The sequence below is a fragment of the Mixophyes fleayi genome, chromosome 8 (assembly GCF_038048845.1).
Source record: "Mixophyes fleayi isolate aMixFle1 chromosome 8, aMixFle1.hap1, whole genome shotgun sequence".
Classification (NCBI taxonomy): Eukaryota; Metazoa; Chordata; class Amphibia; order Anura; family Limnodynastidae; genus Mixophyes; species Mixophyes fleayi.
In genome coordinates, this window is record NC_134409.1 from 95,660,606 (window position 1) to 95,687,990 (window position 27,385).

At 38.8% G+C, this 27,385-nt stretch overlaps 1 protein-coding gene across 2 annotated transcripts; it reads right to left on the minus strand.

Moving 5' to 3' along the window:
- Nucleotides 1-6,763: 6,763 nt before the first annotated feature.
- On the minus strand, nucleotides 6,764-27,141 carry POLDIP3 (DNA polymerase delta interacting protein 3). 2 transcript variants are annotated; one of them, XM_075182903.1, is made up of 9 exons: nucleotides 26,999-27,141; nucleotides 23,950-24,319; nucleotides 21,477-21,563; nucleotides 16,117-16,224; nucleotides 13,793-13,990; nucleotides 12,074-12,151; nucleotides 9,589-9,718; nucleotides 8,923-8,989; nucleotides 6,764-8,764 (listed from the first exon to the last, which is right to left on the minus strand). In XM_075182903.1, the coding sequence occupies exons 1-9, from the start codon at nucleotides 27,067-27,069 to the stop codon at nucleotides 8,581-8,583; spliced, it is 1,293 nt and encodes a 430-aa protein (XP_075039004.1). In that variant the 5' UTR covers nucleotides 27,070-27,141; the 3' UTR covers nucleotides 6,764-8,580. The 2 variants fall into 2 exon arrangements, with proteins under 2 accessions (XP_075039004.1, XP_075039005.1); XM_075182904.1 differs by having other exon boundaries at nucleotides 16,117-16,221; nucleotides 26,999-27,140.
- Nucleotides 27,142-27,385: the final 244 nt, after the last annotated feature.

A 27,385-nucleotide genomic window follows, 5' to 3' on the forward strand; every position in this document is an offset into this window, starting at 1 on the left:
CTATGGTGTAGTTTTATCTTTATAATTAACTATTATGTTTGGACTAAAGAGTCTAATCATTCAGGGTTTATTAACATTTTGCATTATAATACAATTGCTACATAATTTCAAAACAGGATCCTAACTTTCCAACCAGCCAGTTAGACAACAACAAAGCTGCAACAACAGGCAAGAGAGAAGAGCACAAACTGGTAAAATAGAATGCACAATCTGTCTAAATTTGAATGCTGGAGAATACTCCTATTCCCATGCCTATATTGGGGGGAAGGAGGGAGGGCGCTACGGCTGTAATAGCCTAGGGTGGCCATAACTCTTAATTGGACCCTGTCTGCAGACTTAGTCACCACCACCAGACTAATTTGAGGTTCCATGAGACCACTGCCTGCCCAGATGTATATAGGACAACATGCCTGCAGAATATAAAACTTCACATTTCTGTCAACAAAAGTAAAAAAAATAAAAGTCTGTCGCTTAAACTGACCCTTAATGATCCTCACACGGAGCTCATAATCCTCCAATACCTCCTCAGTTCTGTTTCCTGACCAGCCCGCAGCTCATCCACTATCTACTCCAGGCAGTGTCGGACTGGGGCATGAAGGGCCCAACGGGGGACTGCAACGCTAGGGGCCCACCAGAGGGGGTGGAGCTAGCCATCATAGAGGCAAGGCCAAACACTAGAGGAGTGGTCAGCCCATGAAGGACAGCTAGCACCATAGTGTAGTAGATAAAGAATGCAGTGTGTATATAGAGTACACAGTGTTGACCTGCCCCTTATATTGGGCAGAATGCTAGTGATAGGTTTACCTAGACTAGTTCCTGTAGCTTTAGCTTAAGATTTTATCCTCTGCTGCTGAATTTCTGTGTTTGACCTTGGCTTTGTTTACTTGACCATGCCGTTTGATCTCTGCCTGCCCTTGAACTCCTAGCCTGTTTATTAACTTCATGTACCTCTCCTCAAGTCCAAGGGTCATTCGAGTACAAGTCAATAGTGTGGTTCTGGGAATGGCGGCTGCTAATGGTAACAAACATCCCGCGTACCATAGGTTTTGTATAGATGTTATTGGTTGCCAATTGTGGGGTTCATAACACGGACTCTTGTCTGGCTCAGTCCCCACTAACACCTGTGGGCAGCAAGATCACAGAGAATGCTGAGAAATTGACACAATGTTCAAGATAAGTTGGTACTGGACATTGTTAGAAAGGGTTAGAAGAGTTTTATGTTCCCGGGGATAACGATTCAGATCCAGCAGAAATGGAAGCTTTACTCACCAGTCTGCAAACATTGCAAGAAGCTTGTGGTAGCTCTTGTTCCTCCAGCTTATATGGGCACAGGCTTTTATAAGTTCTGGTCATAGCTTCTGGGCCATTCCGTACTGTTCTAGATTTAAGAAACTCAACTTCCTCCATGCAAGATATCTGCTTATGGGGCTTGTAAATTCAATTCTCACTGCTATAAGTGAAGGGAATTTTTCCACATCCATAGATCTTCAGGATACCTACTTCCATATGGCTGTTGCAGTTCATCCTCAGATTTCACAGGTTCTGTGTCCTGGGACAACAATTTCAATTCACTTACCTTCCCTGGGGCCTGGTCTTAATTACACTGGTGGGGGAACTACGGAAGAGCGGGAGCTTTACTTTCTTTCTCTCTACCGCCTCTACCAGAGTACGGATACTGAAAGCTTATTAATAAACAACTAACTTAAAAACAATGCAGCCCTCTTCCTTGGTTTGCACCGCCAGCAGTGCAACCATTTAAAGCAGATAAGAGGTTTACATTAAAAATAATAAACTGCTGTCCTAACTTCTGCTAGAAATGGGAAAAGGCACAGGGGAAGGGGTGGAGCTGCACTATATACTAAGTGGAGTCATTTCTAATTTTATGTCTCTAGCTAAGGCTTAAAAGGGACTAACCCATTGCAATGGCTGCCATGGAGGATGGAAATAAAAAAGTATGTTTGGTTTATTTAAAACACCTAAATACATGAAGAAGCTGGGAGTCAGTTACATAAATGTTGTGTGTGCACAAACATCTCAACAAGCCCCAGGCTGCAATTCCACTGCAACAGTTAAAAATAACTGAGAACATTAAATTAACATTTTACCACTGTACAGATGCAACACTTCCAAACAAAGATTTATAAAAATCTGTTAAAAGATGACAAATCAAGATTACCACCATTACTGAATACTTGTTGTGAAAGGTCAGGCATTTCATCCAGGAGCTAGTTTGTTAAATTCTATGATCCCCAATTGTTGTTTCCTGCGATGTCATTACATCAACCCACCGTGGCAAACCAGCTTGTGGTAAATCTGTTCACCTCTGTGGATATATAATATATATTATATATACACATACATACACACACAGTACATTTTTTTTTTAATCCCTATACACACAGCAAAAAATTGGTCTCGTTATTAGGGTACAAAACACCTCGTCATTAAAGTACTTATTTTATAAATCTTACATTTTTTGACTCTTCTTGCTAAGCAAAATAAGGGATAATATATCTGTGCAATATTTTCTTCAAAAGTTAATACTTGGTACGTCAAACAAGTTTCATGACTACCCAAAAGGTGTGTCCACTCACCGAGTTGGATAATTACAAAGTAACACATTAAAACAAGGCCTTTCTGACATAGGACAATTTTTGTTTTATTCAATAAGAGCCATATAACATGTTATCAAGGAATTATACTTCAAAATATGTTGTTTCATGTGTTCTGTTTGATTACCTAAATCAGTTTTAGGCCTTGTAAATACAGGAGGAATTTAGGTGTTTAACACACTTTCTTAATATCTCTTGAAATGCACTTTGACGCAGGTAGTTAAAAAAATTATACAAGCAGATGGCCTTTCTGCCAAGCGTTAATTTGAATGCTTAATAAGTACATACCACATTATGATGCAGTGCTGCTTTCATCCATGTTCATGACTGTGCTTCAAAATGAAACAATGTACAAAGTTTTGTCTACTCTTCACTTGTGTTATTTATCAACAGTGTGCACAAGGTCTTAGCAGCACATTGCTCCATATGTAACAGATGTTTAAGCTTTACTTGCTAATGCATTATTTAAGTAGATTTACATTAGTGTCATTTGAGTTTGAGATACCCAACTACTAAAGGGACAGACCCAATTAGCCGCAAGGTCCCGTACAAACCTTGTGCAATGTGTTTCTGCTCACAAAACCAGGTGTTATGGTACAGAAAGAATGGCCTACAAGCAAAGATTACCAGAAACATCCAGTGGAGATATACAGAGCTTAAAAAAATTCCTCAACCACCCTCTTAACCACCCTATTACCTATTATTTTTTACACCGATTCTGTAGCGCCACATACAGGAGCAAGTAAACAGATGAGGTAATGCACATAATTAGTACAGATGTGTGAGTAATGCTATGGGGACTCGTACAGAGTGCATCAAAAGACACAACAGGACATACAATGGAGTCAGACAGTATACAGACATGGGACAATAGGTAGAGAGGCCCCTGCCTGAGACTGCTTACATTCTAGAGGAAGGGGTGATAAGATACAGTAGGACCAACAGGAAGAAAATGTAGATGGCAGCCGAAGGAACAGAAGGTGATGGGTAAGATGGTCAGGAGGTGGCAGGATAGGCAAGCTTGAAAAGGTGAGTTTTGAGTGAGCGTTTGAAGAATTGCAGGTTGGGGGGACGAGTCGGGGTAGGGCATTCCAAAGTTTGGGGGGCAGCACAGCAGAAGTTTTGGAGGCAAGCATGGGAGGAGGTAATGAGAGGTGAGTTGAGGCGAAAGTCAGCACAGTGTTTTAGTGGTTAGCCCTTCTGCCTCACAGCACTGGGGTAATTTTTTTTTTATTCCCACCATGGCCTTATCTGTGTGGAGTTTGTATGTTCTCCCTGTGTTTGCGTGGGTTTCTTCCCACAAACCAAAAACATACTAGTAGTTTAATTGGCTTCTATTAAAACTGACCTTAGTCTCTCTCGGTCTTTGTGTATGTTTGGGAATTTACACTGTAAGCTCCAATGGGGCCTGAACCGATGCACGTTCTCTGTATAGCACTGCAGAATTTGTGGTGCTATTTACGTATATAAATAATGATGAGAGCGGAGCGGCCATGTGGGTATGTACCTCGAGACCAGGTTAGAGATGTAAGGGAGAGAAGTGTTGATGAGGGCTTTGCAAGTAAGAGTAAGGAGCTTGAATGGCATTCTGAAACTGATAAGGAGCCAATGAAGGGATTTACGAAGAGCAGTATGGGAAGATGAGCGATGGGAGAAAAAAGTCAGAAGAGTAAGAGGCAGGAAGGCCAGTGAGGAGGTGGTTGCAATAGGCAAGACGAGAAATGATGAGTGAATAGACTAAAATTTTGGTCGCTTCCTGAGAGAGGAAGGGGCGTATTTTCATGCTAGTGAGAAGAAGTGGAAGCATTTGGTGAGGGACTGGATATGAGGGATAAAGCCGAGGGCAGAGTCAAGGGTGACTCCAAGGCAACAGGCTTGGATGACAGGAGAGAGTCAATCAACAGGTAAATATTGGGAGGTATAGCAACATTGGCAGGAGGAAAGATGATGAGCTTGGATTTGGAGATGCTGAGTTTGAGGAAGCACTGAGACATAAAAGTTAGTATTGGAGGCCAAATGATTGAATAAGTTTGCAGAGAGAAGTGGCGTAGATAGAGCAGATCAGATCAGAAGTAAAGGCCAATAGAAACAAAGAGTCAAAACCAGAGACACTAAGAAAGCAGCCAGAGAGGTGGGAGGCAAACTAGGAGAACTATTAACACATTTTACACAGTACAATAACTCTCTGACCCCCTGACTAACATTGCTGTGTTCCTGGACAATACAGCCCACAAAGCACTTTTTACCTTTGTAAGCTGGCTGGACCAATATGCGATATGTAGCACTTCACTTCATGAATCAAACTCCCTTCGTCCTCTAAATTGTAAGCATTGCTAGCAGGGCCCCCTTACCTCTCTGTGTAGAATATGCAGTATTGTTTAATTACTGTGTTTGTTCACAATTGTAAAGCTCTACGTAATATGCTGGTGCTATATAAATAAATATTGATGACAGTCATGCGGTACTGTATGAAGCTTGCACTAATTTCATTGGCCCCTAAGGATCAATTTATATGGGCAAAACTATTTCATGGCTACATTCATTCTTACAAGAACAGCACACGCTCAGTAGGAATAAATACTACACTATTAAAATTTCTACATTTGCAATACTTTTCAGAGATCGCTATTGAATAGTCTTCCCATATTTGCTTATTTTCCCTATACAACTCAGGTTGTATTGTTTAACTAGAGCACAGAAATTCAAAAACAAACCATTAAAGGATGGGGAGGCTTGTATCGCCAGAATGATGTGCTATGTGCAATTTAACTTTATAGTACTATACTCTAGTGTGCTAACTCATATTGCACATAATACTGGACCAGCAACAGCCATGGCCAGATCCATCATACTGTTAACCAGAAGAGACAGACAGACATCATAAGCTCTCCCCTGCTATTACACACTAAGGCTAGCATTGCATAGTGAGACTCTATTCTATAGAAAATGTTAAATAGCATGGGGTGCTTCCTTTAATTGGAGGGACGGAATTCATATCTCTTTACAGACTTTTACTTCGTTAGAGGTTTTGATTTACATTTATATCCATTTGTTGAACTGGATTCAACAAATCTCTTCCATGTGTTGATTTTAATACCATACTAAAGCTACAAGTAAGACCGTGCCCATCCTGGTTACTAAATCAATCCAAAATTTGCATGCAAATATAGGTGGAACTATTGTAAGCATCTTAGATAGTGGTATGAATTCAGATAAGTTCTGTGCAAAGTATGGCTCTGGCCCATTTTTACTTTTGCACCCGCATTCCTATCTGATGGAATTAGGAACAAGAGTATATAGAGCTACGAGGTGGACCCTGCAAGGAATTTAAGATATTTGCGCTACCTAAGACACTTACAAGGAGTTCCACAAATAAGACAGAGGACATTTGCAACACGGGACTCTATATTGGGACTTACTCTTTATTGGGGTAAATGATATTATACCATGAAGTGGTTTATGATATGTGTATATGAACATCTTGATTGCACCATATGAACAAGGTTTGACCTCATTGTTTGCAGATTATAATCTCATTCACTGTTCATGATGCATAACTGATGTATAAACAGAACAGAGTACCGAAATGTAGTGCTGGGTTTCTTTGCATGCAATTTTAGATTTATTTTACATTTCATGCATTTGTAGTTTAGATTAGTTGAATCTGGTACATTTCGAACTCTACTTTTAAACAAAATCCACAGAAACCGTGACCTTGATTACTAATCTAACCACGTAATATTGCCAGACTAAACTGACCATACAGAACAGTTAAAAAGGATGGGAACCACATTTCATTCAAATTAAAGTCCACAAAATAAGTAGAAAATGGATGCATGCAATTTTCAAAAGAACCAGCTTGATATAACTGTACCAAGTGATTAAAGTAGGCTTGTAAAGAACAGACAACTGCCTTCCCTCTGTTTGGACAGAGCAAGTGTATGTTGGCTTGAGGTGTGACTAGACATGGTACTTTGTAACCACTCTAGCTATGCTCCCAAAGGTTTTAAAATTATATTCACTGCACTATAGCACAACAAAATCCAGAAGGAGCTAAACAAAAAAATAAAAAAATAAAAAAAAAAATTACAAACCAATAACTTTTTTTTTTTTTTTTACTTTTGGAAGATACGCTGCTTGCACCAGAAAGCCACATATCTAAACACTTTTTTATACGTCATATTTTCCATTGTTTCATAAAATTTTAAATTTTACAATTGTGCTGTTTAATCAACTGTAGATGTGAAGAAAAACAAAAAACTGTTTGTCTAGCTGGTAAGACCTGGCTCTTGCTGTTTTAATATGCTTACATTGATCCATTATAAAATGTTTATTACATGACTGGCCAGCTTGACCCCTAAAACCTAAACTTAAAATAAAAACCCTCTAAACACCAAATCTGTTCTTCATTGATAAGTATTACAGCTTTAAATCTACAAGCAGGAATGCATAACATATCTGCCCCTCACTGAAAAAAAAAATTCTGGTATATTATTTGAAAGATTTTTGTTATTTTCCATGGATTGTAATTGTAGTCTGTAACACGATGTATATGCATATTTTCAAGGATAAAGTATTAAATATTGTATACTACAAACAGAAGACCCTGCAAACATTGCTGTTGCACTCAATATCAGCTCAGTGGCATTCTAAATCCAAGATGTTTAAATACTCTGGATTGTAAGGCATCTATGAGATCATATCCCATTATTTACACTTCATTGATAACAGAGGATGTCCATCTTTATTTTATTTTTTGATGTGATTGCATCAACAAAACTACTACACCACATATACAAATATACTACTCTTCTTATACATGGATACACAGTGCCTACCTAGGGATAACTCTTAAAGGACCACTTAACATAAAATCGAAGTAGGCTTTTATAAAGGCAGTTACTAGAAAATATATTCTATACATACTCACAAACATTATATCCATGTTACTTTTTTCCAGGAGACAACACTATAATGATGGAGCGTGGGATTTATTTTCCTTTGAACAGCAGACTAAGAGTCAGTAATCTCAATAAAAAACACTGCAGCCAGGCACTTTCTGCAGAATGTGATTTACACCAATTGCATTGGCATATTCTTTGCATTTCCTGTTCAACTGAGTGCAAATATTTCAAGATGTGCCAGTGTATGGTAATTGTACACATTTATTTATGAATATTATTAGTAGATTTTTATACACGGCAACTTGCATTTTATGTTTATTGGTCCTTTAATGTATTCCAATCTATTCCATAAGGGTTGCCAGGGCACAATGCTGTGTAGTCAGGTAGAGTGCATCCATTCCCACCCCTCCTAAACTACATCTAGTGCCCAATTAGAGGTTACATGGGTGACTGCGGGCACACAGCACAGGAGTTGCCAAACACTTGTAATGCACATTTCAAAACATTTTATCAATAAAATGAAGTTGGATATCCTCTTTAATGTATAATAACAGCATCAATATGAAATGTATAAATTGTAAAAATGTAGTCTTTTCTTAAGAAACCCACCTCTTTGGTGTACCCAGTTACTCATTTAAATATTTTGCGGGAGCTCAACATATATTACAATAATTTCAGAACAACAAAAAAGTTTTTTCTTTTTAGTAGAAAGATTATTGAAGAACTTTAAACAAGGTATGCGACTTACTGTACATTTAGTTGCCCATGATAGGAAAAGTAACCACACCGTGCGGTTTCAGAATACTTGGGCGAGGGGGAAGGGAAAAGTGAAACGTGGCTAAAGACCACAGATGAATTACACTATTATGCTGTGAAGAGGCTTGATTGTCCAATACCTACCGTCTAATTCTTTTCAACATTAACTAATCAGCTGGTGAGCAGCACTAAACAAAATCTCACGGAAACAAAATAGTCATTTTGTCCTAGAGTCTCATGGTCCATCAATGGATTGGTCAAAGACAGAATAAGCTCTTCTGTTGCCATCTGCATTAGTGTTGGTCTTATCAGAGTTTGATCTTGAAAGCAGTTGGCTGGACTACGGCTGATGACCCTGAAGATTTAAAGAGTGCTTTTAGGATGGTGTCTGGATCAACTTCAGCTGGTGGGTTGGGAGCAGCATTGGCGGATGTGTTATTTCTCCGTAGTTCCCCTTCTTTCTTTGCTGTTAATGGCGTATCACTTAATCGCCTAAAAAGAAATAACCCTAAATACTTAATTGTAAAATTACACATATACATACATATGCACACACACAATTATACAATTTTAGATTGATATTTATCTTTTCACATATGAAGTTATTTATTTTCTAATCTCCTTAATCAAAGAAAAATCACAATACTTACAACAGAATGGGCTGGTCTGAAGTTATCACACTGCCATTCAAATGAAGATTACATTTCATTGGTTGTCCTGAAAAGAAAACAAGGCAGTCAGATAAGTTAGGTTTTCTTTTTTTATGCTTACTTACTCTTATAAATTGTTATCGATGGAAACAATAGTTTGCCTGCCATCAGTTTCTGTTCCTATATAAAATGTGCAGACTTGCAGCCCATTAAAAGGTGCATGCTTTAAAACTAATTTGCTTAGCATTTCTGTGAAATACCGCAACTGTAGATGATTACATATAACTGTCCTATAGCCCAAAAAAGTGCCATAATTGAGCAATAAGTACATATCGAAATTATGTTCAACAAAACAGAATAAAATGGTGCATATTGTGGAACATTTTGCAGAAGACTTTGCAAAATGTAAGCTTCAAAATCTAAGTAAAACACTAAAACACTAAATATGCAGTAGAAATGCAAAGATATATTTATTTTCCCCCAGAGTTCTATACCTTGCTTCTCATAGTAGCGAGTCTGTCGTATAGTAGAGGCAGTTATTGTGCAGACTGAACCAATACTCGTAACAATGAAGTGTATTAATTCATTATAAACTCGAGGCACGAGGCAGAAAATGGTACCTGAATAGACACCTTAGCTGGCCTCAGAGGTTTCTACCCAACATACCATCTAAATATCTGTTGTTGTATTTTTTGTAGGCACCAACAGCATCTTCCTTTCTGACAAACACTACTTCCGCAACACCTGGGCTCAGCAAGCGGGCACGCTTCAGGGCTCCACATACACAGAATAACTCCTGTACAATTATAAGCAAAAATCATTAATAGGCTGCACATGCTATTTGTCTAATCAAATGGAATTATAAATATACGTAGGGATCTTCAACTCGACAGCAAAAATGCTTTTAAACGCGGCAGGAATAACACTTAAGAGCTGCAGTGGAAAATCTGCTTAACACTCTAACACATTTTACTCTTAAAATCCATATGAAAGTTTTAATTTTGGGGCTTAGTGGTGTAAAAGAGCAACTGCTCTGATATGGCAACCCCACCCCCATCACCCCATGATGATATAATTGTGAGACACGTGCAGTTCCACCATCTAGAACGTCACATGCACAATGGAGGTACTTGGCCACGTGTGATGACGTCATTCAATATGCCCAATGTGCAGAGCGTGCCCACATGTAGACAATGACATCACACATCGATGCAAGGAGCACTGGCAATGCCCAGGCTCAGCACTCCACTCTCTCGTCAAAGCTTTGCCTGTGAAAGGATATGACTGTGCACTTCTACACACCTGGACACAAGCATTTACCCTCCCTATACCTACTTCCTACTACACAACTACTGTTCTACCAATCTATGCCTTGCTATATTTAACTATACTTTGCAATACATACGGTTTCTACTTACAATTTAACTATACTATTAATTTATAATGGGATATAAAAAAAACTAGGAAAGATGACCTGGTCGATGCCCATGACTTGACAGTTTGGTGGCCATGGAATGGAAGTGCCATGAATGTTACAGGACACAGTGTAGCTGGTGAGAAAGATGGTGAGAATATGGGTAGTGACAAAAGCACACTTTGTCAATATATTTTTTGGTGACAAAATGCACCAGCAATTATATCAACATAGTACTTCTGGTATTCTTATACTTAGGGTTTTTTTTTGTAATTGGTCTACACTGTCAGCTGGGAATTTAAACCCCTCTTTACTATGAACAAGGGTTACATCTTCCTGAGAAAGCCCACAATATGTGCAAGCTAAACATGTTGTAAAAAAGGACAACTTTTACACTTTCATTCTTAAAGACAAGCCTCAGTTCTGTATTTGTAAAGACATTGTTTATTGCACTGCATCTCAGCACTGCAGACCATGTAAAAGCCAAGCGGCATACCCTGAATAGATATCTGCACATGAACTGCTAAAAATGATCAGGGAGAGAGCAGTCCCAGGTCCTGGAAGGACAATAAACCAGGAGGACATGCAGCTCACTCCTCAAAGTAAATTTAGAGGAATCTTGGAATACTAGAACTTGAAAACTACAGTTACTATACCCACACCAGGAGACCAGACAAGGTGTGGAGCTCAACCTGCATGAATTTAAGACAGAGCTACTTCTCACCAGTGAGGGTCTATCATAAGATTTCTACCACCTATCCCGAACTTTATATATTGAAATGGACTGTGCATAATCTCATAGAGCTAACAGGATCCTCTATGAACTGGCGCTAAACATACGTGTGTGGTTTTACTTTTATTGTCCACAAAATATTTTCATGGACTAAATTTAAAGTGATTGCCTCTTTTTCTGTTATAGGGATTGTGGCCAGGTCCGAAGTTTTGACCAGCATCTTGAAATGTGCTCTGGCGCTGGGTTAATACCCAGAAGGGTATAGTTACTCGCTGCATGTACAAATATTAATAATGTTAATAATGTATTTAATAAATGAAAAAAAAATTGTAACTGTGCGCTGTGGCGTCGGGAGAGTAATATCCGGCCCGCAGCAGTGAAGGGGATAACCTCTGTGGGAGTGTAAAAACGTATTACTTTAAATGAATAAATGATTATACTTAATGTATGGGGGCTATGGCGCCGAAAGGATTAATTCCTGCCACTAACAGCAAGTTACCCAGAAGGAAACGGTTCCAGGTGTTAGTGCAGGAGTCTAATGGAAGCAGCAGAGCGTTATGGGGACACATTTGGGATAAAGAAACGGGACGATCACAAGTCAGGCCCACTGGTCTCCCGCAACATGACAGGGCGGCATATGAGGTCCGTGCTTATTATAAATTAAAACTATAATATTTGATCAGAGAAGGGCCATTTATAGAACCTTTTACTGCAGACAGGGACTGCAAGAGTGTAGATAATGGACTTGCTTTAAGCACCATAGTTTATGTTTATTACAAACTATTACGGAGTTTTACATGTCGCCATTAAGCAATCAAGCATACAATTATTACAGAAACTGAAAGGGTTTCTTTTTCTATACCTGATGAACTAACTTTTGGTTTTATAATGTTATTTTTTTTGAAAAAAAGGTACATTTGGTTATTTTATAAAATACTGCCTTAATTATAAAGTGAACAGAAATTCTTGAAAAAGTGAAAATATTGCAATGTAGTTTTACATACCACTATATCTTCCTCTGTCACCCTTGGGTGCAAATTATTTACCGTCATTTTCGTGCCTTCAAGGGGGCTGAAAACAGACTACAAAATAAAATGGATGTTAAAAAGGAATCATTTATAAAATGAATGAGTACATTCTACACAGCAGAGTATGCATTTAACTCAAAAACACATAATTCAAAGAAGTCCAAACTGAGTATTTGTAGTTTGTAACATGTGCCCTTATTTTGGGTAATTGGTTTGCTGTAGCAAAATAATGTGGTTGGCTGGAACATTTCACAGATACAACATGAACCTGGCGCCTGGTACAAAACGTTTAGTTTTAGAACATTTGACCTGAAACAGTTTAAAAATGAATGTTGTAAAATATATTCGTGTAGCAACTCAAGAACCTAATTTGATCTCCAATTTAGAATACTAATAATTTTTAAATATATACATCTGGGTGCATTTAAGATACAAAGCTAAGAAATATGTTGAACAAGAACAGCGTGTATCTACAACAAGGCACAAAAAAAAAAAAAAAAAAAAGAAAATTCACAACTACAGTTACTGATACATTATGGATAAATAGTTTGTCGGTTATTCATCATCATCACCACCATTTATTTATATAGCGCCACTAATTCCGCAGCGCTGTACAGAGAACTCGCTCACATCAGTGCCTGCCCCATTGAGGCTTACAGTCTAAATTCCCTAACACACACACACACACATATACACAGACAGACATATAGACTAGGGTCAATTTTGTTAGCAGCCAATTAACCTGCCAGTATGTTTTTGAAATGTGGGAGGAAACCGGAGCACCCGGAGGAAACCCACGCAAACACGGGGAGAACATACAAACTCCTCACAGATAAGACCATGGCCGGGAATTGAACTCATGACACCAGTGCTGTAAGGCAAAAGTGCTAACCACAACAACAAGTTTTTCCAACAAGTGCTTCCACAAGAACCCATGAATCAGCAATAAGGGGGCATATTCAATTAGGTCCGGAGATCGTGATTGCGCAGCGGCTGCGGATTACATAAGGTAATACAGTACAGCAACAATATGGAACTCCCTATGGGAGAGTGAAAGGAAATTGATGTTGTTGCGATACCGCGTAGTACAGTTGCTGGCCGTTTTGAAGCGTAACTGCGATCTCCAATCCTAACTGAATATGCAGCATAAATGAGAGGTACTATCATGTGTGATTTAGGTTATTGTAACAGTGTTCTCCCCAGAAAATTCATTAAGCAGCAGCCGGGTGGGGGCGATGTACTGCTTTACAATAATATTAAAAAAATGTAAGAGGTTATTGTTTACGCCTGCAAGGACTAGTGGTCAGTGGTCTAACGCACACTGCTGGCTGTAGTGTTCACAGGAGAAACAATGGTTTATTGTATCATAATAGGACTCTGTTGGACTCCAAGAGCTGGGTGGCAAGTAAAAATAGCCGGGTGGAGCACCCGGAAATAGGTGCTGGAGAGAACACTGGGTAATAACTGAACAATAATCATGAACCATTGAATTTGTGGAGGATTGGGCCAACTGCATAAGGGTATGCATAGAACGATTTGTTTCTTGCTTTTGGGTGCAGAACCTTGGCATTATGAAGAATAATTCTGGCACATTTCACAGAATAGCTTATTTTGAAAATATAAATACAGGCATATTTCTACCCCATATCCTGTGAGAATGCATTGATTATGGACACAGACACAGGTCATTCTTACCTCTGTTGGAGCTGGCACTGGAGACACTGCCTCCTTTGTGACAAGAGTCCGTGACATATTGGTCAGGGTTTTAGTGTGTAGTAAAGGTGCTGCGGGGGCAGGCTGGTTAGCAGTGGGTGCTGTGTATGTATCATTTTGCACCACCTTAGTGAGGGGTAATGTTTGGCCCAGCGAAAATGGACTCCCCAACAGTCCTGGCTATAGGAGAGATAAAAGTCAGTTTTCAGACATCATCATATATCTGTCTTTTCATCAATATGCTAACTGAACTGAATGTATCTATCCTAACACACAAAATATATTGCAGCAGACAGAAAACCGAACAAAAACTCAAAATACATGAAGGACATTGGTAAAATGTATATAATATAATACAGGCAATATATGCAATAAACTACCTCTTGATTTTGATCTTCATATCTTTATAAGCCCAAGCATCTGGGATCAATGCTTAGAACATATGGAAGCTAGACATAATATCCCTGCATTACCTAAGCGTGATAGAAGTTGAAGGGGAAGCTGCATACATAATAACTATAGCAGTTTCAGTGCTTCCTTCTCCACTTACAGGCTACCTATCTTTAGCAGAGGAATCAATGGAGGCAAGGCAAAAATAGAAAACAAGAGGAAGACGAGGAGTCAGTGTTGCCGCTATAGAAAATGACAACATTTACTTGAATGCACAAATTGGCACAATCCCAAACAGTCAGCTTTGGCGGTTTAAAAATAATTGTACTCTTAATAAGAAGTACCAAAAGGAATCCCTCTGTCTTATGAATAGGGATGACGAAAAGGATATGGTACCCTTTTTATCATAAGTAGGAGGTTGATAAAGTGGACAGGGGTTCTACATTGAAAACACCAGAGGAAAAAAAATAAAAATCTAATTCACAATATACACTTAGCTTTATTTCTGGATTTAATAAAAAGAGTATTAAAAATGGAATCAATCAAGAACAAATGGTGGATATTAAAACTAGATCACCTTCTTGAGTCTACATTAACAAAGAATCACACATTTATATATATACTAATGTCCTAAGTCTTAAGCCAACAGTGGCTCCATCTCCTGCAGGAGGAAAACAGACCACTAATATACCAAATGGTTGGGTGGCCTGTGGAAATTTTAAAATGTGCATGTATGTAATAAACTGGACAATTTTATGTCCCATAGTCAGGGCTGGATTAAGGGGATGGAGGCCCCTGGGCTAAGGGGGCCTCCATTCCCCCGTGAGGCCCCCCTTCCCCCTGTGATCCGAGCCGCCCCCAAGCGACTTACTTCTTTCCCCAGCGTGCTGTACGCTCTTTACTGAGGAGATCTCGTGAGAGTGAGACTCATGAGATCTCCTCAGTAAGGAGAATACAGCGCGTCAGGGAAGGACCGTAGTGAAAGTGCTCAGCAGCATTGATCATGACGGGGGCGCCTCCGCCCCCGCCCGATCAATAATGCTGCTCAGCACTTTCAAGGGCCCCCTGGATGCCCGAGGCCCCTGGGCTGTAGCCCAGTTAGCCCTAGGGTTAATCCGGCCCTGCCCATAGTAGAGGTTGTTACTCATATAAAAAGGGAACCTAAACTTGATACCCTTCTACCCAATGGGTTTAATGATAACGTTAAACATCCCTCTAAAAAGATATAGGAGTTATAAAAAAAAAAAATTTCCCTTTTTTAGAAATATTCCTGGCTTTCTATTAACCTTTGCAAAATATTTATGTACCGCACTAGGAACAGTTTGTGTGCACATTTTATCAGTTTTATACTTGTACCTCATTATGCTAATTGAATCATCTGTGTGTATTTATTTAAATTGTCCTTGTACAACTGGCCAAAAGTGTTCTCTATTTGACTATTGAAGGAGATCATCTCTGTAAGGCTTAGCAGGAGGACACAGAGGGTTAACCCACTAAATGCTTGCTCATTGTAAGCGCAATTTATATTTTTACTTTTAATACAATGTGAACACATCATTTATTGGGATATCTTTTTGTTTCAGCGCTCTGCCGCCTCAATATGCTGCTATAGCAAAAATTCAGTGTCTGCTTCCTCCCTTTGACCATAAGACACACACCTTTAAGTCCCAGTTTAGTCATAACAGTAGGCCTTAGAGGCTACAAAAATATTGCATATACATTTCAGACTCAAAAGCATTTATTATTAACTATATAAATTTTTTTGTTTAAATACAGTGTTCAGAACGTAACCTAAGTCACATCACCAGACCTCCTATCAATTTCACACAATACTCCAATATAAAGAAGACATGGGGAGCAACATCAGTTGCCCCTGCTTGTAAATTCACACAAAGCATTGGTAGCGTCTACCTTACCCGTTTCTGCACAGTGTTTGCAGCTGTGATCTTCATCTGTTTGGTGGGGATGTGAGCAAGTTCCATATCATCATCATCATCATCATCCACATCTTGAGACAAAATCTGCTAATAGAGACAAACACCTTGTAACATGACCTGTGCATTTACTCAAGCCAGGAATTTTGCGTAGTCTTTTTCAATCCGTACACAAAAAAATGGTTATTGCTGTGGAGATATGACGGTAACACAAATGCATATAAAACTTCCCTCAGATTGAGAGAATGAATACACACAACCTCTGCAATTTGGAAGTTACCACACCCCACCTCTTCTGGACCTATGTGTAGAAGGTAGTCAATTTACTGCAGCCCGGGATAGATCATCAAACGTGTACAGTCATGGCCAAAAGTTTTGAGAATGACAAATATTTTTCAAAGTCTGTTACCTCAGTTTTTATGATGGCAATTTGCATATACTCCAGAATGTCATGAAGAGAGATCAGATGAATTGCAATTACATTTCAATGTCCCACTTTGCCATGACAATGGACTTTATCCCAAAAACATTTCAGCCCTGCCACAAAAAGACCTGCTGACATCAGATCAGTGATTCTCTTGTTAACACATGCAAGAGTATTGATGAGGACAAGGCTGGAGATCACTCTGTCATGCTGATTGAGTTAGAATAACAGACGAAGTTTTAAAGGAGGGTGGTGCTTGAAATCAATGTTCTTCCTCTGTTAACCATGGTTATCTGCAAGGAAACACACCCAGTCATCATTGCTGTGCACAAAAAGGGATTCACAGGCAAGGATATTGCTGCTAGTAAGATTGCACCTAAAGCAACCATTTATCGGATCATCAAGATCTTCAAGGAGAAAGGTTCAATAGTTGTGAAGGCTTCAGGGCGCCCAAGGACGTCCAGCAAACACCAGGTCCGTCTCCTAAAGTTGATTCATCTGCGGGATCGCGACACCACCAGTGCAGAGCTTGCTCAGGAATGGCAGCAGGCAGGTGAGTGCATATGCTCGCACAGTGAGGCAAAGACTTTTGGCGGATGGCCTGGTGTCAAGAAGGCCAGCAACTTCTCACCAGGAAAAAAATCAGGGACCGACTGATATTCTGCAAAAGGTATAGGGATTGGACTGCTGAGAACTGGGGTAAAGTCATTTTCTCTGATGAATCCCCTTTAGATTGTTTGGGGCATCTGAAAAAACGCTTGCCCAGAGATGGAAAGGTGAGCGCCACCATCAGCCCTGTGTCATGCCAAAAGTAAAGCATCCAGAGACCATTCATGTGTGGGGTTGCTACTCAGCCAAGGGAGTGGGCTCACACAATTTTGCCTAAGAACCCAGCCATGAATAAAGAATTGTACCAAAACATCCTCCAAGAGCAACTTCTCCCAACCATCTAAGAAAAGTTTGGTGACAAACAATGCCTTTTCCAGCATGATGGAGCACATTGCCATAAGGGCAAAAGTGATATATATAAGTGGCTCAGGGATCAAAACATCAAAATTTTGGGTCCATGACCAGGAAACTCCAAGACCTTAATCCCATTGAAAACTTGTGGTCAATTCTCAAGAGGCGAGGGACAAACAAAAACCCACAAATTCTGACAAACTCCAAGCATTGATTGGGCAAGAATGGGCGGCCATCAGTCAATATCTGGCCCCGGTTCTTCCTTGAAAAAGTCCAGCTATATGGATGAAACACGTTGGTACTGCATGTCAATCATAGTTTTTACAAGCATTTTTTTTTTACAGCATTTATGCAAGTGCATTTTTAACCATTAATAAAAAAAAAAAATGTAAAAAAAAAGTATTTTATACGATATTTCTTTCATTTTTCCCCTAATGTATACACCCTTACGGAGTTACATCCATTCCGGGTATTCACTCATTGGAACATAGAGTCAGCTGACCAGCACACACGAAGGCCCGGCTGTAATGAGACACTGGGTCAGCTGACTTACATACACGGAGGGACGGTTGGACAGCGAGAGCCGCAGATGGGAGATTGGAGATTGTTCGATTCGGAGAGCTGCAGCACTTCCAGATAGAGTGACCACGCGCATTATTTTTTCCTTAGGGTAATTAGACAACCACAATGGATCACCATCACCCCTTTGTTTCCGACTACGTCGATTTCAGATACTCCTGCCTATCACAGAATGGATACCTAGGGGGGTTTTCCCTGCATTTAGGTCGGGACTGGTTTTTGTTGATCATCTTTATTGCTATCTGTGTTGAGCACCAATATATATATATATATACACACATATATATATATATATATATATATATATATATATATATATATATACATACATACATATATATACATACATAGTTTGCAGCTTGTGTCGGCAGGGGGGGGGGGGACCCCTTACTTGTGCTGCTCGCACGGGCGCATTTTGACATTCCTCAGTGTGTTGCGACAACCATTTTAATTAGATAGGATGTGGCCCAGAAGTTGATTGACAACATGCCAGGGTGACACGCAGAGGTCTTCAAAAAGAAGGGTCAACACTGCAAATATTGACTCTTTGTATAAACTTAATGTAATTGCCAATAAAAGCCTTTGACACTTATGAAATGATTGTAATATTACTTCAGTATACCATAGCAACATTGACAAAAAGTTCAAAAAACACTGAAGCAGCAAACTTTGTGAAAACTAATACTTGTGTCATTCTCAAAACTTTTGGCCATGACTGTATTTGAATGAATCTCTTCCTTATACTGCCCTATATATTTTAGATCAATTTGAGCACCAGCTACCAACCTCGTCACAAAGCACCAACACTATGTACCCCATTTGTCCCCCACCCTCTACAATTTGTCGAAACTGGATATTTTTGGCCCTTCCTCGCAAGAATGGGCGTGCACTGACTATGACACAGATCTTTCAGGAGCTTTAACTCCTCTGGATTCCAAAGAACATGGAAACCGCTTTAAAAAAAAAAAAAAAAAGAAATCCCCCAGCCCCAAAGGGTGCAATCCACAGTTACTAGTGTCCATTCCGAAATGGTGAAGAGGTGCCGCTTGATGAGGATGCCATGTCTCAGTTATCAGAAAAGCAACTGAAAAGTTTTATGTACTGGCTGGTCAGTGATTTGTTCCATTTCAAAATAAGTTCTATTTGAAACTCCCTCGACTGAAGCCATGCAAATCGCACTACCAAAACGGTGGGGACCGCCTTGCCTAAGACACTGAAGCAAAAGTGAAGACCCAGTCTGCCAACTAAAAAGGACTTCACAAATTTGCCACAAAAGATTTTGTAGCAAATACACCCTCTGTGGGCTTGTGTCAAACAGAAGTCCCAGGAAGTCCATTAGCTGGAAAGGTCAGGTTGCATTTCTTGCAATTGATGAGTCAATCATGATACTCTAAGGTCAGGGCCATCTCTCTAACACATGCACTTGCATCAAGGTCGAGGAGCCCACCTTAATCAGTAAATCATCATGGTAGATAATGAGCCTCCCCTCTCAATCTCAGAAGGGCAGCCATCATTGACATAATTTGTGAACACCATTGGTGCTGCTGACGAGCCGAAGGGTAGAGCCCAAAACTGAATTTTTTTTTTACAGTGTGAACTGAATACTACACAGCTTGAATTCCTAAAGGATGAACTTGCCTTTTTTATGTACAGAATATTAGGATTTTTGTTATGCAATATGTTCCTCATAATAGTAGCAGCTTCATTAACCTGTACTTCAATTAAATATTTATGTTACAGCAGGAGAAAGAATACTATTTTTACAATCCATATAGTCAATATGGAATCCAAAATCAGTCTGCATAACATAGCCAAAGCTGATTTAGACTGTATAAACAGTAAAGGCAAGACTATACAACAGTAAAGGTAAACTTATCACAAGATTCCTTTAGGACATGTAGCTAAAACATGAAACCTTGGTGCACAAAACATCACAGTTCTGACCTTTAGTGTAGGTAAAGCATTCAACATTTGCAAAAATTTACAAAAATTTGATCTGACTTGTATAGTGTGAACAATACAAAGAATCACATATGAACACTACTTAATGAAAAGCAGTAAAATATTGCAACCTACAGTTCCAATGTTGTTCCCAAGAAACATTTGAATTTATAAATAAATGTTGATGATGATGACTTGACACCTGGGCACTCAAATGCAGAATACTCAGCATTTCAATATTGACAGCTTATCTTTCTCAAGTCCTTGGCTTCTCATAGATCTCAGACCATTCTGCAGCTCTACATTAACCCTTAAAATGCTGTTGCCGTAGGATTGGCCAAGGCTGCCCAACATTTCAGAGGACATCACCATCAATGAGAGGGGAAACACCATGCATACAGTTTATACATACAAACTTTATGAAAGGCCAAAACACAGACCAAGGGCTAGATTTACTAAGCTGCGTGTTTGAAAAAATGGGGATGTTGCCTATAGCAACCAATCAGATTCTAGCTTTCATTTATTAAGTACCTTCTACAAAATGACAGCTAGAATCTGATTGGTTGTTATAGGCAACATTCCCACTTTTTCAAACCCGCAGCTTAGTAAATCTAGCCCCAAATCTCCAATAAATTGCACATTCTTGGAATACCTGTAACAGTTATAAAACTATATAATAATCTTGGGGGGCATATGTTGTGGGTGGAGTAAATTTTGTGAAAATAGCAAAGGGCAAAAGTTGCTTTTTAAATTTGTTTCCCGGTTTTTCCCTCCATATAAAGCCCATTAATTAAACTCCCAAAAAGACCCGAAATATAAAAATGTGCTTAGGTAGATTCAAAATAATACACTTTTGACTGCACCAGTTTTGCACGTCAGCTTAAAATTACCAGTGATCCATTGTTCCAGAAATGCAGAGGTCTGAGCTTCCCTCCCCCCCCCATAAATTGAACAAGTACCACACACTCATAGAAACATATACCGTTCCAAAACTATGACAGACACCATAACCCCGATTTTTATCAGTGCTTTGTATCCAATGCGCAGCATGATGTACCTTCAAGACGGAAGAAAAAGGCTTCTAAATCTTATACCTTTGTTTCTAGGCACTATAGCTGCATCAGGCAACAGTACATATATATTTGGTATATATACACTTATACTACATCTGTACTTAGAGCAACCTCAGAAATGTTTATACAGGAATGTTACGCATAAAACTGGCTAGTTCTTCTAACTGCTTGAACGTTGCTTAGGGAACGATCATGGACAAGTTTATATTTTTCCTACTTTTGACAAATATGAGTAGCAGGAATTTTTTTTTTTTAATTACAGTGGGTTTAATATATTCTAAATAAAACCGTAGGAAACTTAAATCAGAAATTGCTTTCAATTACTAGACTGAGTCCACAAACAATTAGAAACAGTGATAAAATACCTGTTTTACAGGCTGGTGGTTGACAACATTTATTCGCATTCTTTTAGCAGTGTTATTTAGACCTGAAGAGGTCTTGTGCTGTTGAATCTGAAAGAGAAGAAAACACAAGATAGGCAAAATGCAGTCACATTTCATACAGCAACAGTCTACAGTGAAAAGGGTAGACTACCTATTGGAATAGAATTGCTACTATTTGCTTTGTAGTCAATCAGATTTAAAGAAAAAAAATTACAGTCAAATTTCGGATTAAGAAGTTCCATGTGAAATAAGCAATCAATGAGAGATTGCAAGTCCAATTAGCAGGAACCAACCAATTTAGGTCTTAACCACTGAAATACATGAATACACCACAACCAGAAAAAGACTGATGGAAAGTTGGAGACGGCACTACAAAGCTCTCAAGCAAACCCGGATATATCCTAGTCACCAAGTCTCCATACAAACTAAAAAATGCAGGTTCTTTTTGCTCCCCACATTTCCTGCACTGGAGGCTGTGGATTACTGCATCTGAACATTACAGAAAAGGTTGAGAACCAATTCTAACGGCATTTACTCCTGATAGTCAGAACGTTTAGTGCTATGCTACTACTAGTTATTGCTATGCTATTACTATTTCTGCAAATGTAGTCATTTGCACATGAAACTCCAGTAACATTATAACCAGGGCTTCCTATATGAAAAAGAGAGGTAGGAGTAATAGTGGAATACTATGCTTAGCAAACACCAGAAGCCCATTTTCATAATTCCCTGCAGGTTTACTGGAGGTGGGGGAAGTATTCAGTGGTTACAATGTGGTCATTTTTATAATGGGATGTGCAGCATGTAGTGCTTTTTGAGAGGCACAGTCTGGCATGTAATCATTTTAATTATAAAAACAAAACAAAAACTAGTTTCTAGGCTTTAGTCACATTAGTACTGTAGTATTTGGTAATAATAATTGTTTTGAGGGTAGCATTTTAATTTTTAAGAAATACTTTTCAAGAGCTGTTATGCCTTCACCAGAAGGGACAACTATGAATTACACAGTGGCAAAATTTAAAAACTGGAACAAATCAGATACATTACAGTAAAAATGAAAACGGTCTCAAACTACTGCACACTTGAGAAAATCTTTTCCCACAACCAGACCACTCTATACTGGACAGTATAGTGTAAGTGGCACTAGCACTGTTTGTGGACAAAAGACAATGAATTTGTGTCCGTACTATGTGGGGTGGCAATGTAGTGTGGAGGTTTGCATTATGTGGGACAGCAACACAGAGTATGTGCCATTGTTGTGATTGCAAGTAGTGTTACAGCATAAAGGGAGCATCCATATTGTGTAGGGTCACAGTTTAACGCACTCTGCAAAATAATGTGTTTGTCATTATAATGTGAGATGAAGTCTAGTGCTCATTGTAGCACTGTGTGGGTGGGTCAGTATTTTCGGGAGCACTGTAGTCTAGGTGGCAGTAGTACTTCTCTGGGGCAGCAGTGCAGCGTAGTTCATCTTAATATTTCAGAAATATCTCAGGCATAGCTTCTTCTCTCTCTCCATGCTAAGTACATTATCAAAGACATAGTTGCATAACTTTCCCACACTCAGCAACTGACCCCCATCTCCCTGGTTAATTCTTTAACCAGTTTTTGAGTGATGGTGGGAGACCCTAAATGGCAGCTGAATGTGAGGGAGTTCCAGGTAACTGTATTCAATTTAATACATTAATTTTTAGCAAAGTAACACTCTGGACTATTAAATATGTCAAACTTTCTATATTTTTCCTATTTTATTCTCTTATTACCTATAGAGGATTCATAAAACAAAGTAACATTTATTTTAATAAGCTACCAAAAAATTCCCATCATTCCCAGAAAACAAGCATACTCTTAGTGGGTGAATTCAATTGGCTGCATTACTGCCGAAAGTAACGTGACCTGCGCACTATTACTAGTAATAGTGCGCATAATTACCATTAGTCAACTTTAATACTGGCTTTTGCTTGCGGCTCCGGCAGCCAGAGCAGAAATCCAGGATAAATTTACTATATTAACGGTAATACGTTTAACACAGTGTTATTCCGGGAGAACTGAATTCCCCCCCCTTAGAGAGACTTTGAAACAAACATATATACAAAACACTTCCAAGAGTGGAAAAATTGTTCTAGTCATGAAGCTAAGAAACCTCTGTTCAATTAAGTGGTTGAAAAAGTTGGTTATATAAAAATGTGTTTTGCATTTTATAAATTAACATATTTTCGAATACGTGATGTAACAGTGATCAAGGAATTCTTCTAGAGACCAAAACACAGAATTAGTAAAGCAATTCAAGTGGTTATTGCTTTGAGAAAAATACACCTAAAGATGAATATACAGACAAACAAAATGGAGTATGTGATGTCATGCATTAACATACAATGTGAAAAAACATGTTGCATATGTCAAGTGATAGCAATGTAAGCAAAAATTTTAACTTGTATGATGATGCACCACTTGCCTGGATGGTCTTAGTGATATTTATTGTTGAAGAACCTTGTGCAGCAGGTGGGTTAATAGCTACTACTGGTGCATTCCTCTTTAAACTGATCTTTTCACGAGCATCCCTCACTTTGGCAGCTGTGATCTGCTGCTTTCTAGAATTCAGCGTTTCACGGGCATCCTGCACTTTACCCTTTATGCGGAAGCGAGCATCTTTAGCGGCCAGTTTTTCACGTGCATCCTTTATCCCTAGTTTTAGGCGTGCATCTGTCACACCAATTTTCTGACGAGCGTCAAATGTTCTCTGGAAACTGGTGGCAAGCGGGCGATTGCTTACAGATGGGTGGAGCCTGGATCTCATGCCTCCTAAACCTCCCCTGTTACTGACCCTAGATAGGAAGACAAATAAGAACAATCATATTTATTTGAATAATTGCATGAGAATTGGTTTAAGCTGCAATCTAACGAAAGGTGTCCCATTCCTGTATGAACACCACCTTTCCTTTAATACATATATTAGCGCAATTAGTCCATTATTAGATTTCCCCTGTAACTCCATCTTAAAATTAAATTTGTAATAAAGCTAAAATATGCTAATAGACAGGGCATGTTTTAAGTTTATTTGTGTAACAACATTAACCTATTTGGAGAAACCTCTGTAAATCTCAGTATCAGTTGATTACATTTGTATCTTTTTAAAAGTGGTAAGGTCAGCCTGCACTGTAATGGTTTTTGTAGTAAACTACATCTCATCGTTAATTGCATATAGCCTGGCTAAAGCAGCTAACTTTTGAATCCCACCTGCATGGAAATAACTGCAGAGATAGTAAGAGACTGAAGCACGAGAGACGCACATAACACAATCCTAAGGTTATACAGCATTTGCCATTATGCAGATCCACCAAACTAAACAGGATTACTTCACAGGCAGTGTTGTCTCTTCTAAACTAAAGCTTGCGGGTACTATTTTGAATGTGCAAATATCAATGTTTCAGTTTTAAAGATTTAATGGAAATTACAATTAAAATCGGACATAAAGCAGGTAATAGTCAAATTCTGCATCAAACATGGCAAATTATTTATTTTTAATGGAGACCTAAAAAAGTCTTAAGAACCACTGACGCATTGGTACTTTGTAAAGCTATTAATACATTGCGTGCACAAAACAGGAGTCCAGTGTACAGAAAGTTCAAAACATCAAAAAGGAGAGAGAATAAAAATGCTATTTGGAGAAAATGTTATACGCACAAACAACATCGCTTTTTCCCCCCCTACAGTCACTGTAAGGAGTACTGCTAAACAACTTAAATATCAGGGCTCTAAATTAAAGCAAAACCTATTATGCGGCTAATAAATCCTATACCTGAACAAAAATGTCTCCTGCAACTTGTTGTAACTTTGTCAAAAATATTGTGACAAAACTTCATTACAAAATTTACTAAGGGCATCAGTGGGAATCTGTGATGGGAAAAATAATCTGGCTGAGTTGTGAAACAGAAGGCTGGGTTCCTACCACAGCCATAACATGCCCATCAGCAACTGAAGGCTAAATCCATATTTTACGAACAAATAGTTTTCTAAGTGCATGATGCAGCTGAAAGAGTCAGTCCACAGACAATGTTTGACAAAATTTTAAATTACACTGGCAAACCCAAAAAATAATAATGATGCGTTAGGTGTTCTTAGATGCATTAATATGTAATGTGTATCTTAAGGAACTGGAGCCAGGTAGGGCTTCCACAAGCAAAGAAAACAAGACATGCATTTTAGAAATCTACATACAGTTCAGTGAGGTTAACTAATGCATGAAAGTGTGTCTTTCATTTCCAAAAACTGTATCAAAACATGTTAAATGAATAATATGTTAATCATTTTTAAAGCCAAGAGCTGCAGTTTTAAGGAAATATAATTCCATTATAAATACCTGGGATTTCGTAAGATCATTAACAAAACATAAGTGAATACTAAGAAGTATCCCAATACATAGCCACATATTATCAACCAGATTATTTTTAACACATAACAAGTATCCTTAAATATGTTATCAACTTATAAATGTTGCCAATTTCAGCACAGTGGCCTAGTGGTTAGCACTTCGGCCTCACAGCACTGGGGTCATGAGTTCTATTCTCGACCATGGCCTTATCTGTGTGGAGTTTATATGTTCTCCCTGTGTTTGTGTGGGTTTCCTCCGGGTGCTCCGGTTTCATCCCACATTCCAAAAACATACTGGTGGGTTAATTGGCTGCTATCAAAAAATTGACCCTAGTGTGTGTGTGTGTGTGTGGAATTTAGACTGTGAGCTCCAATGGGGTAGGGGCTGATTTGAATTTGTTCTCTGTACAGCGCTACGTAATCAGTGAAGCTATATAAATAACTGATGATGATGACGATTTGTTGCAAAGCATGCACACCATACAAGTATATAATTACTATAAAAAAACTCTTAAACATGTTTATAAGGGTTCAACATCTGTTTAATAGAACCTGGAGATTAAGAACGAATACAATCATGCAAAAAATAAATAGTTATTAGCCACATAGAACCCTTGGACATATAGACTGCATATTCAAAATTGATTCATAGAACGTGTATACCACAAACAGCACAAACAAGTTTTAAGTATCATTACACACAAACCCCAAACAGAAGAAAACATTAATAGAAAATTTGTGGAATTATAGTTGTTGTAAAATCAGTCACCAGAATGCTCTTCCGGTTTGCATTTTGGGACTTGTAGTACTGATCCACACGTAGCTGAAACATATCATACATATATCCAATCCCCGTCTACAGATCGCTTGTTTGCTTTGATTTTCCACAGCCCATACACTGCAAATATTCACTAATAACCATAAAATATTAGATAGGCCTAATAACTACCACTGAGTGGCAAGATATTGCCACCAATCATCGCTCAAGGCCACGCTAAACTGTCCACTGAGCAGGCAGCGATTGGGACCGTGCCGCCTATTGCAAGTGTTTGGGACGGCATTAGAAAATGCTGCAATTGGCATATACAAAAAAATATTATCCGAAAGTGTAAACTAACAAATACCACGCTTACCTGCTCGGCATCCCAGTTCCCGTCGCCATTCCTCTTTTTCTGATCAGTTCATCCAACGACACGTCGGCCATATTACGAACACAAACCCGCACCAGCACCGCAACAACTGTAGAAAAGTGGGCGGATACCCGAACGAAAAAAGATGACGCCACGACGTCCGTACGAAGAAGCACGCTGTTGCTACCATCATACATTTCGACAAAACATCTAATTTGCATATGATGTGGTCAATTTAATTCCATAGATTAAGCTTTATTTCAAAGGAAATCCGAAAAATATGTCTAATCTGCTGAACTGCATAATAGAATTTTGATTAACAATGTTCATAGCATAATTTATTTAAAGTCTCCAATATATGTTTAAGGTTAAACGACAGAGTGAAACGAC